This window comes from Chiloscyllium plagiosum, unplaced genomic scaffold (assembly GCF_037043375.1).
Source record: "Chiloscyllium plagiosum isolate Xiang-an unplaced genomic scaffold, Cpla_swu_hap1 HiC_scaffold_2, whole genome shotgun sequence".
NCBI classification, from domain to species: domain Eukaryota; kingdom Metazoa; phylum Chordata; class Chondrichthyes; order Orectolobiformes; family Hemiscylliidae; genus Chiloscyllium; species Chiloscyllium plagiosum.
This window is the reverse complement of record NW_028270140.1, coordinates 149,402,632-149,419,595: the sequence shown is the minus strand read 5'-3', so window position 1 is coordinate 149,419,595 and position 16,964 is coordinate 149,402,632. Positions and strand designations below refer to the sequence as shown.

Sequence of the window (16,964 nt, the reverse complement as noted above, 5' to 3'; positions counted from 1 at the left end):
CTGATTATTAAGATACTGGACCAGACTACCTAACTCTTTTTGTTCTAACTGGAACCAATCACTTTTATCTTTGAAGTCAGGCAAGTGTGGAATCCAGGGGACTTACTAACAGAATAAAGTCATAATGGTTTTCAGCAAATATTAGAACAGTCATGCAATCTATAATTTCTAACATCCAGAACCAATACCTGACAAATATGGATGAACAGTGGTTGAACAAGCTACAGCACAACAAGTAGCAAATGCAATTAAGGCTGATCCCACAGATTTCTCAACAATTCCCCAAAGACATTAATGCCATAGTAGGTCATCAAATCTCAGAGTTATTACGGAGTAGGTGGTAGCCATTCAGCCTAACATGCCTGCATCAGCTCTGTGCAGTTTGACTTAATGCCAAATTGCTGCCATTTCCCCATAAAAATACATGGGAACAGAATGCCATCAAGAAAACCAGTGTTGGCAGATTTAGTCTAGCTAAGCCTTCTTCTGCCACAAAAATATACTCCCAGCAGGGGTTAATAAATATCCACTAGAAGCAGACACTCTCTCAAAATTTAAATGATCACACTGAAGCAGCACGGTTTCCTTCTGTAATGCATATTAGTCCGAATATCAACCTATGCCATCAAAAACATTAACCCTATTTTGATGTCATCACACATTCTACCTGACCAGTAAGCTATTTTAATTTTCTATTGATCTCAAAGCATCAACATTTCACATTTTGCTATTCTGTGTGTGTGTCTTGTTGCACCCAACTCAAGAATGCTTCATGCTAATGCCAGGAATCCAGAATGGCCAGCAATATTCCATGTTCAGCACCAACATCCTTGATGAGTTTATTAGGGGGACATGTGGAAAGTTAGATAGAGGTCATAACATGCTTAAGTTGAACCATGGCAGCCTTGGGCTGGTCTCAATAGACTAAATGGCCTACTTTCATGCATCATTTTCATATGCTCAATAACGGCTGCACAAGCTGGTTTCAGAAGCATGAAACTGAAGATAAGCCAATTATTTTGATCGATTTTCATCTCGTTGTGGTTTTGTTGCCAAATAAGTTGATTTCTGATCCTTCAAGCATAGGCGTTTACTTTTCTTGCATACTTTTAAGCTCGACAGTGAAGCAAAGTGTACATTTTGTTCTCGCTCTCCTCTTATACTCATTCTGTTCACTGGTTTGCTGGTGCCCAAAATCACATGGATTTCTTTGAGCAAGTATTATGTAGTTCTAAACCAGTTATGTTTTCCAAAACACATGGTAAATATCAGGAATAGAAGCAATCTATTTACAGCAAACTTAAATTTCAAGAACCCCAAAATTAAATTGCAGAATAATAGGGTGAACACAGCTTGCTTGCATAAAATTCTGTTGGCTATCACAATAGAATAGATTGAACAGTTTTGGTCCCATTATCTCAGGAAAAATAAATGGTATTGGAGGCAGACCTTGGTTAAATTCCAAGTTTAGAGACATCTTGTGACAAGGAGTGGTTGAGTAGGTTAGACCCGTAGTCATTGGAGTTTAGAAAAATGAGAGAACACCTTATTCAAACATGACAGATTCTGAAGGGCAAAAACAGAAATTACTGCTGAAACTCATCAGGTCTGGAAGCATCTGTGGGAAGAACAGTGTTAATGTTTCGAGTCCTGTGACTGTTCATCAGAACCCTGAGAATTTTAGGGAGTTTGACAGACGTAGGGAGGCTGTTGCTCCTTGTGGGAGAGTGTATAACTAGAGGGCTTAATCTCAAAGTGACAACACACCGATAAGGCATGATGAGAAGAATTTCTGCTGTCAAAAGGAAAGTGAATCAGAGGGTTGCAGAGGCGGAGTTATTAAACAGATTCAAGGCCAAGATAGACATATTTGAATCAGTAAAAGAATCAAGGGATATAGGGAAAAGGCAAGAAAGTGGAGTTGAGGATGATTAGATCAATCATGATCCCACTGGATGACAGAGAAGATTTAATGGGCTGAATGGTCTACTTCTGCTCCTACATTTTATAGTCTAAAGTAAGTATCTCTGTAACAAGAATAAAATTTCAGATTACAACACTGGTATTGCAATATCCCATATAATTTACAGGCCAAAGTAACTTTGCTAAAATTATTAGGTCACTAAATTTTGTCCTACACTTGCTGTCTCTATCTTCCACAAGGTGTAATGCAAGAAGTATACGAAATAAGGTAGGTGAACTTGCAGCGTTGGTTGGTACCTGGGACTTCGATGTTGTGGCTATTACGGAGACATGGCTAGAACAGGGACAGGATTGGCTGTTGCAGGTTCCGGGATTTAAATGTTTTAGTAGGTTTAGAGGTGGGGGTAAAAGAGGGGGAGGTGTGGCATTGCTTGTCAAAGATAGTATTACAGTGGTGGAAAGGACGATGGATGAGGACTTGCCATCTGAGGTAGTTTGGGCTGAGGTTAGGAATAGGAAAGGTGAGGTCACCCTGTTAGGAGTCTTTTACAGGCCTCCTAATAGTCCTAGAATCATTGAAGAAAGGATTGGGAAGGTGATTCAGGAGATGAGTGACAGTAATAGGGTGGTTGTTATGGGGGACTTTAACTTTCCTGATATTGATTGGGAAAGCTATAGCTCAAGTTCGTTAGATGGGCCAGTGTTTGTTCAATGTGTGCAGGAGAGTTTCCTGACACAATATGTAGACAGGCCAACAAGAGGTGAGGCCATACTGGATTTGGTTCTGGGTAACGAACCAGGCCAGGTGTTAGAATTAGAGGTAGGTGAGCACTTTGGGGATAGTGACCATAATTCGGTGATTTTTACACTCGTGATGGAGAGGGATAAGTGTGTACTACAGGGCAAGAATTATAGCTGGGGTAAGGGAAATTATGATGCGGTGAGGCATGACTTAGGATGTGTGGCTTGGAAAAGTAGACTCCAAGGCAAGAGTGTAAATGATATGTGGAACTTGTTCAAGGGGCAACTATTGAGTGTCCTTGATAATTATGTACCTGTCAGGCAGGTAGGAAAGGGTCGTGCGAGGGAGCCGTGGTTTAATAAGGAATTGGAATCCCTTGTTAAATGGAAGAGGGCGGCCTATCTCAAGATGAGACGTGAAGGTTCAATTGGGGCGATTGAGAGTTATAGGGTAGCCAGGAAGGACCTGAAGAGAGAGCTAAAAGCAGCAAGGAGGGGACATGAAAGGTCCTTAGTAGATAGGATTAGGGAAAACCCTAAGGCTTTCTATAGGTATGTTAGGAATAAAAGAATGACTAGGGTAGGAATAGGTCCAGTCAAGGATAGTAGGGGGAAGTTGCGTGTGGAGGCGGAAGAGATTGGGGAGACACTGAATGAATACTTTTCTTCAGTATTCACTCAGGAACAGGGCATTGTTGTCGATGAGAATACTGAGGCACAAATAAGTAGAATGGATGGCTTTGAGGTATGTAGAGAAGAGGTGTTGGAAATCCTGGAAAAGGTGAAAATAGATAAGTCCCCTGGGCCTGATGGCATTTATCCTAGGATTCTCTGGGAAGCAAGGGAGGAGATTGCAGAGCCATTGGCCTTGATTTTTATGTCCTCTTTGTCTACAGGAGTAGTCCCAGAAGACTGGAGGATAGCAAATGTGGTTCCCTTGTTCAAAAAGGGGAGTAGGGATAGCCCTAGTAACTATAGGCCGGTGAGTCTCACTTCTGTTGTGGGCAAAGTCTTAGAGAGAATTGTAAGGGATAGGATTTATGCACATCTAGATAGGAATAATGTGATCAAGGATAGTCAGCATGGTTTTGTGAAGGGCAAGTCGTGCCTCACAAACCTTATTGAATTCTTTGAAAAGGTGACGAAGGAGGTTGATGAGGGGAAAGCGGTAGATGTGGTATATATGGATTTTAGTAAGGCGTTTGATAAGGTTCCCCATGGTAGGCTACTGCAGAAAATACGGAGATATGGCATTGAGGGTGAGTTGGAGGTTTGGATTAGGAATTGGCTGGATGGAAGAAGACAGAGGGTAGTAGTTGATGGCAAAGTTTCTTCATGGAGTGCCGTCACTAGCGGTGTTCCGCAAGGATCTGTTTTGGGACCATTGCTGTTTGTCATTTTTATAAATGACCTGGAAGAGGGGTTAGAAGGTTGGGTGAGCAAGTTTGCGGATGACACGAAAGTCGGAGGAGTTGTTGACAGTGAGGAAGCATGTGGCAGGTTACAGCAGGATATAGAGAAGCTGCAGAGCTGGGCAGAAAGGTGGCAGATGGAATTCAATGTAGCTAAGTGCGAGGTGATTCACTTTGGGAAGAATAACAAAAAGATGGGGTACTGGGCTAATGGTCGGATACTTGGTAGTGTGGTTGAGCAGAGGGATCTTGGTGTCCATGTACACAGATCTCTGAAAGTTGCCACCCAGGTAAATAGTGCGGTGAGGAAGGCATATGGCGTACTGGCTTTTATTGGTAGAGGAATTGAGTTCCGGAGTCCTGAGGTCATGATGCAGTTGTATAAGACTCTGGTACGGCCGCATCTGGAATATTGTGTGCAGTTTTGGTCGCCATACTATAGGAAGGATGTGGAGGCATTGGAACGGGTGCAGAGGAGGTTTACCAGGATGTTGCCTGGTATGGAAGGAAAATCGTATGAGGAAAGACTGAGGCACTTGGGGCTGTTTTCACTAGAGAAAAGAAGGTTTAGGGGTGACTTGATTGAGGTGTACAAGATGATTAGGGGGTTAGATAGGGTCGACAGTATGAACCTTTTCCCGCGTATTGAGTCGGGTATTACAAGGGGGCATAGCTTTAAATTAAGGGGGGGTAGATATAGGACTGATGTTAGGGGTAGGTTCTTCACTCAGCGAGTCGTTAGTTCATGGAATGCCCTGCCAGTAACAGTGGTGGACTCTCCCTCTTTATGGGCATTTAAGAGGGCATTGGATAGGTATATGGAGGATAGTGGGTTAGTGTAGTTTAGGTGGGCTTGGATCGGCGCAACATCGAGGGCCCAAGGGCCTGTACTGCGCTGTATTCTTCTATGTTCTATGTTCTATGTGTACTCAACATGCACTGCTCTTCAAACCAAGAGGCATGCAAGCAACCAGATTCAAATTTGCCTCTTCTTGTCTCGCATCTATATGCTAAATGGTGCACTGGAACAACAAAATGCACTTGACTTCAGATTTTTCTCATCTGGAAGAGCAGAGTCTGACTGTTGGTTGGCTGGTTGACCCACAGGACTTGACAGGAAGGTGCTAGATAAAGTAAAATTGCTTTTGCTGAATGAGAAGATCAAGGAAAGCCTGAGCTCAATATAATCAAATGCAGATGGTAGCTTGACTATTTTCTGAGCCCACTAAATTAGAACTTCACACATAGATTTGGATTATGTAATTGTAATACACTTGAAAAAATGTCTTTGTACATACCAGACAATAGCCAGTCTAGGAATTGTAAACATTAATGCTGGCTCGTAGTCATCAATCAAATCTTGTGTGAGATATCCAAGCTTTAAGGCCCTAAAGATAATTGAAGAATTAGACTTTTGTAATAAATTATCAGTTTCTAAAACAAATGGAACAATTTCCCTCTAATGTACAACAGAAACATCACTCGAAACTTATTCTTCACACAAAGATTTAAATTAAATACTGCTATTTGACCATCCCTTAGTCCTTAACTGAATCTCAATCCTTGGCAACGCTTGTAAACCAATTCTGGGAAATCTTCAAACTTCATGATAGGACCCATGTGGAGTCTTGATCAACATTTATCCACAATCCTCAAATCACGATCAGCACAATGACTACACTCCTCAAGTTATCATGAACAGTGGTGGCTCAAGTCAGCAGCTCATCCGCACTTTCTCAAAGTTAATAAGGAAGGGCAAGAAACGCTGCTCAAGCCAGTGATGAAAATGTGTTGCTGGAAAAGCGCAGCAGGTCAGGCAGCATCCAAGGAGCAGGAGAATCGACGTTTCGGGCATGAGCCCTTCGTCAGGAATTCATCAGCTCTTCTTAAAGCCAGCGATACCTAGTTGAAATGGTGTCTGTCTCTTATACTCCACTCCAAGGTTTAGAAAAATGCCTAAATTATTTGATCACGATTCTAAAATGAAAATAATACTTTCTTAAGATGGAAATCAACTTGTTACATAGCACCAACTCACTACAAAACATCTCAATTTCACCTGCAAATAAAATCCATCAGTAGCTTTAAAAAAAAAGAAAAAAACCCCTAAATTCAGCTTACTTTTGATTTTAACAAATCGTTATTAAATACAAATACAGTTTATAATCTGGATAAAACATTTCTTTTGCTGAACAGCTGTACACTAACAAGTCATTATCTTGCTCCATTCCAATGCCTCAAAAATATCTTTTGAGGTTCATCACAAACCAAAGTATTTAGAAAAGAGTATTGTAAACACCTATTTAATACCATCGTTATCAGATGGTCTGCTTTCAACTCTCGGTGCATTCCTGGATCCAACTAGTCACTGCTTAAAAACAATTTTCTTCACGTAACCTCTGGCTTTCAAAAGGAAATGGAATAATTATCCGATGACAAAGAATTAGCAGGACTCTGGATAAAGGAATGGAGTGGGATGAGCTGACTTGTTGAAGACAGCAGACAGGTGACAGGCTGAATAGCTCCCTCTGCTTTATTGCTATTCTATGATTCTATACAGTGCAAACTCCACATTCCACTCTGACTGGCAGCGTTTCCAAATGAACAAAGGAATTCCTTTCTACAGTCTGGTGCACGCAATCTGAAAAATCAGGGTGATCACTTGAACTCAAGTTCACTTATTTCAAAAAAGGTAAACAGATTGTGATGAGTCATTTTAACTTATTAAAAAGGGGCATTACATTCTGGTCAACCTCCTCTTGTCAACCCATTCTATCGAAAACAAGACAAACAGTCATTCATTTAATTCTCTATTATTGGCACTGTGCTTGATACAAAGATGCAGCTTGCTGGTAACTATGTCACTTGCGTCTACTGCCTTTACACTTTCCCCAACAAGAGCAGATACTCCCTTTTCTCTGTATGTCTTTCCTAAAAACAATACACCATGCAATGTTTAATTTCCATGCCCAATTTTGTTGTAGTCATGTCTCTAATTCTTGCATGTCTGGTTCTTCAACACATTATTGCTTTTAGTCCTCGTATTTCATTATGGATACTGCATTGCTATGCAGTGAATTCAACTTCTATAGCAGCCCTTCTTACTTGACTTTTCACTGTTAGCGTGGTGCAGATAGACTAAATTTTCTGATGACTACTGTGAGCATCATTTAGACTTCAGCTAGCTGAAGTTTTGGTTGTTGTAAGGTACACTTGCTGTCTCCATTAAGGTTAGGCTTTTGGCAATATGGCAAAGGAAAACCATTAGGGAGTCTAAAGGTTTCTTGTCTTACACAAGATGCAATATATTTCATAATAGCAATCAGGTACAAGTTACATTAGCATAACAGATATTGTTACAGAGACTGCAAGGAGACCTCGATAGTTAGTTTGTCACTCCGCAATCAAGAGGCCCTTAACCCTCTACCTAATACTATCAAGTCCCAATGTGTTACCTGCAACTGTACATTATCTGCCAGTGCCCTGAAGTCTGGGTTATGGTTTAAGACCATGAATTATTTACAGTCCATTGAAAGGGTATCTCTGGAGGTGGGTGTGATACTTGGACAGATTACCTTTATTTGGGTGAACACTATCTTACTGGAGTATCTGGAGTCAAAGTAATCTTTTACTTTATAAACACAGGATGAGAGGAGTGGGTATTTTTCTCCGTAAACCAATGTCTCAAGCCTCAAAGACTGCTATTCCTTAATCAGACTTTCAATTCAATATCATTTTGCATAGCAATTAGCTCCATTTCAACTCCAATGCTTTGTAAACCAAAAACCTGATGAAATTTGGTAGCAAACTGACAAATGCTTACTTGAAAGAATGGATTTAAGTCAAACACAGTTTGCACTATCATATCTAATTCCTGACAAACCACCTCAACCCTCCCCCTCCCACCTCCCTTTCCCCCCTCCCCCGGTATTTCTCCAGACTTGGGAAGTGTTGCAGCATTTTTTTTCTTTAAATTGGAAGGACGACAGATCCAGTTTCAATTTGAATGCAATCACAGCATTGACCATGTACGTGAAGTCTCTTTCCCAGCAGTTCTTGGTTCAGCCGATTCTGTGTTGATGTTATGTCTGTAAAAAGTCCGAACTCAAGCAACCGTGCATTGTCTGACAGGTCATTGCACACTTTATTCCTTGATAGCTGAAACACAATGGTTTCAGGCATTATATCTAAAAGTCCTCTTTAAAGGACCAATCTGACTGAATAACTTCATACCAGCATGGAGGTTTAGTTCACCAGAGAAAGCATAGACTTTGCCAACAACCGAATTAAACAAGTGGTGCTGAAGTTCTCTGGCTGAATCAGGTTTACAATCTTACTTTATAACTTACATACACGCTTGGTGGGTAACAGCAATAATTGACAGAAGGGGAATCAAGATAATTTCTGCAAAATGCAACAAAGTTCACATTTGCACCAAATGTAAGGACTTCTCCATTTTGCTTTCTAAAAAAAAACTGATCACTGAAATGAGAAAGTGTGATTTAAAATTAGTATTTGAAAGGGTGGCTGCATGTTTTAAAAGGAAGTTAGGTGAAACTCTACCAAGCACTGTTTGAATAACGGAAAATGGAGTAACTGAAAGCTGAGTTGCAGACAATTTGGAACCAAAGGGTGTAGACATGCAGCTCATCTTGGCAACAAGTAGTTGATTGATAACTAGTCTATAGACCAATGAGAGACCTTTTGCCTGCCAACAACTGAAATTGGTTGGCAGGTAACTGAGACAGAAAGAGACAGAGACAGAGACACAGAGAGATAACAAGTAAAAAATGTATTCAGTTCTTCCCCAGCTCAGGAGTAGTCTGTGTTTGCTGCAGTGAAAACCAACTTTAAACCTCAAGTAATCCCATTTATCTTTCCTGCCTCAGTTGTTGTAAATTGTGACTTTTAGCTGATAAGTCAGTCTTTTTAAATAAGTAGGCCACTTTGTGTCTCTTAACATGTTTTATCATAACGGTCATCTTCATCTGTCAGTTTCTCCCCACTGTCCAATAACCTGCTTTGTGTTCTGTAAGTAATTAAAAAGGGAGGGGCTTAAGGTATTAGAATTTTTATTAGTAGTGTCATTGGCCAACACTTTTCAAACTACATACCTATAGCTGGAGCACTTCGGTGCAGAAACCTGATGTTAGCAGGGCTATTTTTCCAGCACACTACTCCAGTGAGAGTTGTAACACAAACATTCTTAATTGAAATGTTTTTCTCAAATACGTTCCCTTTAAACATGTTGGAGATATTCTCAGCTCATTGTTTGTTTCTTTAAGGAGCAAAATGCTGAGGAGATTCTCCTTGTTTTTGCATGCACAATTTAAAGACTTAATTAACTTCGTGAGAAGCATTCACAGTCATGGAAACATAGAATCTCTATAATGCAGATAGAGACTATTCGGCGCATTGGATCTCTGAAGACCAGTCTCACCTCTAACCCCACATTTATCTTGACTAACCTACCTAGCCTGCACACTATGGGACAACCTAGCATAGCCAACTCATCTAACCTGCACATTTATGGTCCTTCAGGTCCTTTGGACACATATTCCACGCAGGCTTCCAATCAGGGAGCACCAAGCGACAAGGTGTGGCTTGCTTTTTTTTTCTTTTTTGCTCTTAAATTCTTTGAATAAAGAGTCAGTGACCACTTCATCACCTGACAACGATATATGGCATGAAATGATGTTTCAGTAAGAGCCTTACATTCTGATGCAGCTCGAGAGAAAACAGAACTACTGAGATTTCAAACAGCTTTCAGTTCGTCAACTATCTTCATGTGAAGTGAGTGTTTAAGGAAGAATGATCCTTGAAGTTACTGTCCACTACTACATATTGTTCCAAATTCCGTTTTATGACTTACTCTGATGATATTCTATATTTATGAACTGAAATTAATTTTCCAATGGAGTCATATTTTTGGCTTCTTTTTGATTTATTATTGTCACCTATACCAAGATACAGCAAAAAATATTTTGTGTTATTCAGACAAATCATACCTTACATAAGTACATCGGGGAAATAGAACAGTTTGCAGAATACAGTGTTACAGCTACAGACAAAGTGGAGAGAGAGAGAGAGAGAGAGATCAACTTTAAGATTGAGAGGTCTGTTTGTAAGTCTGATAACAGTGGGGAAGTAGCTGTTCTTGAATGTTGGGAAGGACTTTCAAACTTTTGTATCTTCTGCTTGATGGGAAAATGTACAACTGGGGTGGGAAGGGTCTTTGATTGTAGTGGTTACTTTCCCAAGACAGTGGGAAGTAAGTGGAGTGAATGGCAGGAAAGACTGCTTTTGTGATGGACTGGGCAGTGTTCACAACTCTACATTTTTGCAGTCTTGGGTAAAATGGTTGCCTTACCAAACTGTGATGCACCTGGATAAGATGCTTTCAATGATGCATCTATAAAAATTGATAAGACATACCAAATTTCCTCAGCCTTCTGAGGGGGTAGAGGGATTATTATGCTTTCTTGATTGTAGCGTCAATGTGGATGGACTGGGATAGATTGTTGGTAATATCTACTCTTTAGGAACTTGAAGCTCTTGGCCACCTCCACCCCAGTACCTTTGATACAGACAGGGATGTGTCCTCCATTCCACTTCCGGAAGTCGATGACCAGCTCATTTGTTGTGCTGACATTGAGGGAGAGACTGTTGTCTTTACACAATACCACAAACTACCTCTATCAGGTAGCTGTTTGAGATCCAACCCACTACAGTAGTGTCATTAGCAAATTTGTAAATGGACTTAGAGGTGAATTTGGCCAGAGTTGTGAGTGCATGAGGAGGAGTACAGTAAGAGTCTGGTCACACTGCAGGTAGGCTTTATAACACCAAGAATTTTGCTGCTGCTTTCAAGTGTGAAGACACAGGAGGTTGCTTCTACAGATAGGATTGGTTTTCCGGGACTCCAGTTTGAACATTCAATGTGGGGCATAGCAGCATTGCCAATCACTTTTCTTTGCCCTGCACAGACTGAACAGATATGCAGCTCAAGAAAAGAAAACTGCAAGCCTAGTGAGTTCAAGCGGTAAAGGCTATGATTGATCAGTTAATCACAATCAATATGTTGGAGACCACTACTCTATACAAAATTAACTATTTTACATTTAATATTTCATAATTCTATTGAGTCCTGAACTATCCACGTATTTTGCATATTGTCTCATTTTCACCTTTCCTGTTTTGTTTATATTTAGGCTGATTTAATCTCCTGTACATCCTCTCACTCTCATACTAGTTTATGGCTCGTTACATCCCAATTTTCTATCAGGACACAGGTCGAGTCCTCACAGATGGAAGTTATTCCCTCGATTCAGTACTTGTCTCAGCACTAGTGTCAGTAACCTGTCAAAGAGAGGTTGTTTCCATACCAGCCCTTTATGTGACTGGCATAGAAACAGATCAGCACTATCCATCTACATTAGATTATTTTTAACAACTGAAATAACAAACCGAACTCAAAAGGATGAAAACTGTTACATTTATATATGCAGCCACTAGAAATAAAACATCTAGTGGTAATTCATTTTGGAAAGCTAATCATAAGAACAAAAATGGTCAAAATGCAGACCCAATCTGAACCTGTAGATTTTTTTATATATATAAAAAAACTTGTCAAGTTTCACCAAACATGAAGTAAGTTCGACCATCCAAGTCAGAAAGGAACAGTTGAGATTAAGAGTCAACGAGCATTCTATTTCATGCCAGAATGAATTCTAAAAATAACGCATTTTGACATCAAGACACTGCACAGATGGAAGCGTGCTTATTTGTAATCAAAGTGACAAAGTGGAGAGTGAAAATGTAACATTCCACAAATATAAGCATGATATAAACAGTAACTGGTGTCAATTATTCATGTGACGTCAGGCAGCAAAAAATAAAACGAAGAATCACGATACCCCATTAGAATGGGAAACATTCAGAGTACCCAACCAAACATTTGCTCATGAAAAGGTGGCTCTCAAATTGTTTTGATAACACATTTAAATGGCTGCAGGTGAAGACATATCTACAATGACGTGAAATACAAAGAAAGAGTGCTCCCGAGGAAATGCTGGCTGTATTCTAATTAGGTTCATAGTGCAACTCAAATAACTAAAACTTCAGGTGTGCAAGATAGGAAGCTTGTTCATTTTAAATCAGAATTATAAGCCTAGGTCAGATTCATACCTTGGAAAGTGTGTGAACATCAAGCTGGCAGTGAGATATGCAAGCCTCAAGTTAAATACATTTCAATTAGGAATAAAAATGTGGTATTAGATGGTGAATACCAGGAGAAAAACCACAGTCGCTTGAAGTGACAAGATCTAAAATCAACAAAAGCATTGAGAATCTTACTAGCAAATTTCATGATATAACATACAAAGTGGAGGCCCATATAGTCTTTTTATTTTCAAGATGATGGTGGAGTAGCAGCCCAATATGCAAGCTCCTCAGCTCAGGAGCCCAGAGTTAGTCGACTCCATCCAATTTACTGTTTTTAAAAAAATGTTTCCATTTATTAATGGTACCACACCTTCTTCTAACAACTTCAGCAAAAGACGTTGTCTCCAGGTCCAGACCCAGAGAGGAGGTGATTTCTGATCGCCCAGCATGACAGTATAGGCGTGGCATGGTGGTCTCATAGTGGGGTGGTCTTGGCCTGGACAGGCATTCTTGTCCCACGTGGAGGTCTTATCCTGTTGTGGAAGTCATCGCTGGCAGCTTCTGGGTATTCCAGAAGCTCGGTGTGAAGGTTTAGTCCATGTGCAGAGTTCTCGTCCTTGCTTCAGAGGTGGCTTCTGGGTTTCCCAGTGGTGCTGCATGGAGGTCTCAGCCCGGCATTGCGTGGTGGTTCCAACCCAATTTTCTAGCATATTCCAAACCCAGGTGCCACTAATTGAACTGATGAATTTGTACTTCTTTGACCCAGTCTCTCATTTATGACTTCTGTCATTAATTTAGGCACCATAGTAATGGAAACTTATAAAACTTGGCACTTTTTTTAAAAAAAGAAATGTACACATGACAGTGAAATGCTATTCTATTCTAAGCAACCTGGGAGAGAGGCTGAAGGATAACAAGGCGGGGGGGGGGGTACATAAGAAAGGAGGAAAACATCAGATATTGCATATCAGAATCTTTAGAACTTGCACATTAAGGTGTCAGATGAGAGACAAACTATTAAAAATTAAGAATGGGGGATTAGTGAGTGATAATACAGGGGATAAAAGGAATAGCTGGGAAACAGTCAGCAAAGAACGAGAGCAATTTTGTTTTTATTTTGCAGGAATACAGAAGGCTCCTCATTTGTCTTTGTAGAAATCATTTGAATGCTGGTATCACAGGGACAATCATGTTTAGAGGAGAATTGACACAAAAACTGGGTAGACTTTATAATAAGTATTATGTAAGCCACACTGTTCGTAATTTTGGTCACCCCATAAAACAAATATCAAAATGACATACCACTGAGTGCATTGAAAATGTACAGGAATATTTAAGGAAAGAGATGCAATAATATACTATGAAGCCAAGGGAGGAGACAACCTTCAAGTTTTATTTTCAATGGAGCACCAGAAGTTTGGTCAAATCCAAACAAGATTTCAGAATTATGAAGTGGCTTGGCAAGATCAAGTTTGTTTTCACTGGCTAATGAATTGGCAAGGGATGTAGACTGAATATGATCCAAGAACAAGGGACAATTAAAAAATATCTTCAGAAGAACAATTTAAGATATGGCAATTGTAGTAGCTCTATATCAATGAAAAGAAATGGAACAAATAGAAAATAAGAGAAATTTAATATTGTGCATAGAACCAATTGCAAATCAAACATTGGCACGAGAGCGCTGCTGTAATCTGTGCTGGAACTGGTGTTAAAATGAATGAACAATTGATTTTTAATTCAGTTATGTGCGATGTGGTTGGGCCAGTATTTATTACCCATCCCAGTTGCTCATGGTGTCAAGCTACTTTCCTAAACTATAACCCATTTGCTGTAGGAACAACGAGTGTCTTGGGTGGTTTTCAATGGTATCTGTTGCTCTTCTAGGTGGCAATGATCATGGACACAGAACATGCTATTTGAAGAGCCTTGTCAACTTTCTGCAGCACATCTTGTAGATGATACACACAACTAAAAATGAACAGTGGTGATAGTGGGAATGTTTATGGATGTAGTGCCAATGAAGCAGGCTGCTTTGTCTTGGATGTTCTTGAGTGTTGTTGGAACTGCAAGTGGGGAGTTTTCCATCACATTCCTGACTCGAGTCTTCTAGATGATGGACAGGCTTTGGGGAGACAGATGTTGAGTTACACGCTGCACAGTTCTGAGCCTCTGACGACAAAAGTATTTATATAGACAGCCCAGTTCAGTTTCTAGTATATAGCACACCCATGATGTTCAGTAGAGGAACTAAGGGTTATGGGAAAAGAGGAAGAAGGTGGACTTCAAATTTGTCAGATCAGCCATGATCCTATTGAGTGACAGAGCAGGCTTGAGAGAATGAACAGCTTGCATCTAGAGTTAGAATACAGCACGAAAACAGACCCTTCGGTCCAACTTGTCCATGCTGACCATATATCCTAACCCAATCTAGAGTCATACAGCATGGAAACAGACCCTTCAGTCCAACCAGTCCATGCTCATCATGCTCCCAAACTAAACTAGTCCAACCTGCTTGTATTTTGGTCCATATCCCTTCAAATCTTTCCTATTCATGAACATATCCAAATGTCTTTTAAACATTGTAACTGTATCTGCATCCACCACTTCTGGCAGTTCATTCAACACACAAACCACTTGAAACAAATTGCCCCTCAGGTCCCTTCTCAATCTTTCTCCTCTCACCTTAAAAATATGCCCCGAACTATGTACTCGCCCACAGTCGGGAAAAGACCCTGGTCATTCACCTTATCTATGCTCCATATGATTTCCCTTAATAACGGTTACCCCTCAACCTCCTCCCTTCCAGGGAAAAAAAAAGTCCTGATCTTTTCTGTCTATTTTTATAGCTCAAACCCTCCATTCCCAGCAACATCCCAGTAAATCTTCTCTGAACCCACTCAAGTAGCCCAAGATGGCTATGGTTTAATATATCCTTCCTATAACAGGGCAACCAGACTGCACAAGGTAGCCAGAAGCCTCACCAATGTCCTGTACAATCTCAACATGATGTTGGTGAGCCCTGATGAAGGGCTTTTGCCCGAAACGTCGATTTTACTGCTCCTTGGATGCTGCCTGAACTGCTGTGCTTTTCCAGCACCACTCTAATCTAGACTATGATGTTGGTGAGGCCTCTTCTGACCTCAACTCCTACACAAAGGATTGAGTAATGAAGGCAATAATGCCAAATGCCTTCTTAATCACCCTGTCTACGTATGATACAAATTTCAAAGAATTATGTACCTGAACCCTGGGTCTTCTATTTTATAACATTACCCAGGACCTTACCATTCATTACACAAACACTGCCCTACTTTTTATTACCAAAAAGCAATACCTCACATTTATCCAAATTAAATTGCATCTTCACTCCTCAGCCCATTGACCCAACTGATCAAGTTCTCTTTGTAACCTTAAATAACCTTCACTGTCCACTATACCACCAATTTTAGTGTCCCCTGCAATCCTACTAACCCCATGCCTTCTACAATCTCATCCAAATCATTTATATACATGACAAAAGGGCACCCAGGACCAATCCCTGAGCAACACTGGTCATAGGCTTCCAGTCCGAAAAGCAACCTTCCACCACCACCCAGTCTCTTCCCATAAAGACAATTTTGTATCTAATTGGCAAGCTCACCCGGACTCCCACGTGATCTAACCTTTGACGAGCGGAAGCTTGTCAAAGGCTTGAATCCTATTTCCTATGGTCTCATGAGTCAGAGACAGATACCATTAAATGTTAAAGGGTGGTGGTTTAATTCACTCTTGCTAGAGATAGTAACTGCTAGGTGCAAATATTACTGGCAACTTATCAGTCCAAACCTGGATCTTGTCCATCTATATTTGAATATTGACTACTTCAGTATCTGAAAAGTATGAATGGTACTGAGCATTGCAAATTCCTAAGTGAACAGCCCCACTTCTGACTCCATAGAGAGGGAAGATCCTAGACCAAATAGCCCAAGATGGCTATGGTTATGATACTACCCTGACAAACTGCTGCAGAGATAGCCTGGAGTTGAAGTGACTGATCAACCACAACCATATTCCTATGTGCCAGGTATGATTCCAACCAGTGGAGGGTTTCTGAATCCCATTGACTCCATTTTTGCTAGATGTCCCACTTAGTCAAAGGAGACATGATGCCAAGGCAATCACTATTACCTTTGGAACTGAACTCTTTTGTCCATGTTTGATCCAAGGGTGTAATGAGGTCAGAGGGTGATAGGCACTGGCTGATCCCAAACAGAGTCAATGCTAAGCAACTGTTGTTTGGTAGCACTGTTGCTGACACCTTTCTGATGATACTGATGATCAGGAGTGGACTGATGGGCAGCAATTGGTCTTGTTGGATTTATCCTGCTTTTTGTGTGCAGGATATACCTGGGCAACTTCCCTCATTGTCATGCGTTTGCCAGTCTTGTAGCTGGACTGGAACAGCTTGGGTAGGGTTGTGGTAAGCTCTGGATCACATCTTCATCTATTGCTGTAAGATTGTCAGGGCTCACAGCCTTGGCAGCACTGTGCAATTTCTTGATATCACATGGTGAATCAATTTGGCTGCAAACTGGTATCTTTGATGGAGACCTCTAAAAAGGAGTTCACTCGGCACTTCGGGCTGAAAACTGTTGTAAATGGTTCAGTTTGGGGATGTGGGTATTTGTCAAGCTTCACGTCCACATGAACACTTTAAACTGATACTTCTCGAAAATGCAGAAG

The 16,964-nt window shown here is 40.6% G+C and overlaps 1 protein-coding gene across 2 annotated transcripts in view; it reads right to left on the bottom strand.

Annotated features, from left to right (window-relative positions):
- The window catches only part of zfyve28 (zinc finger, FYVE domain containing 28), a 225,231-nt gene that overhangs the window by 89,204 nt on the left and 119,063 nt on the right, over nucleotides 1-16,964 (bottom strand). For both annotated transcript variants that reach the window (XM_043704078.2, XM_087974545.1), the window contains exon 6: nucleotides 5,375-5,464. In XM_043704078.2, coding sequence (XP_043560013.2) covers nucleotides 5,375-5,464 — 90 coding nt within the window. The remainder of the gene's footprint in view (nucleotides 1-5,374; nucleotides 5,465-16,964) is intronic.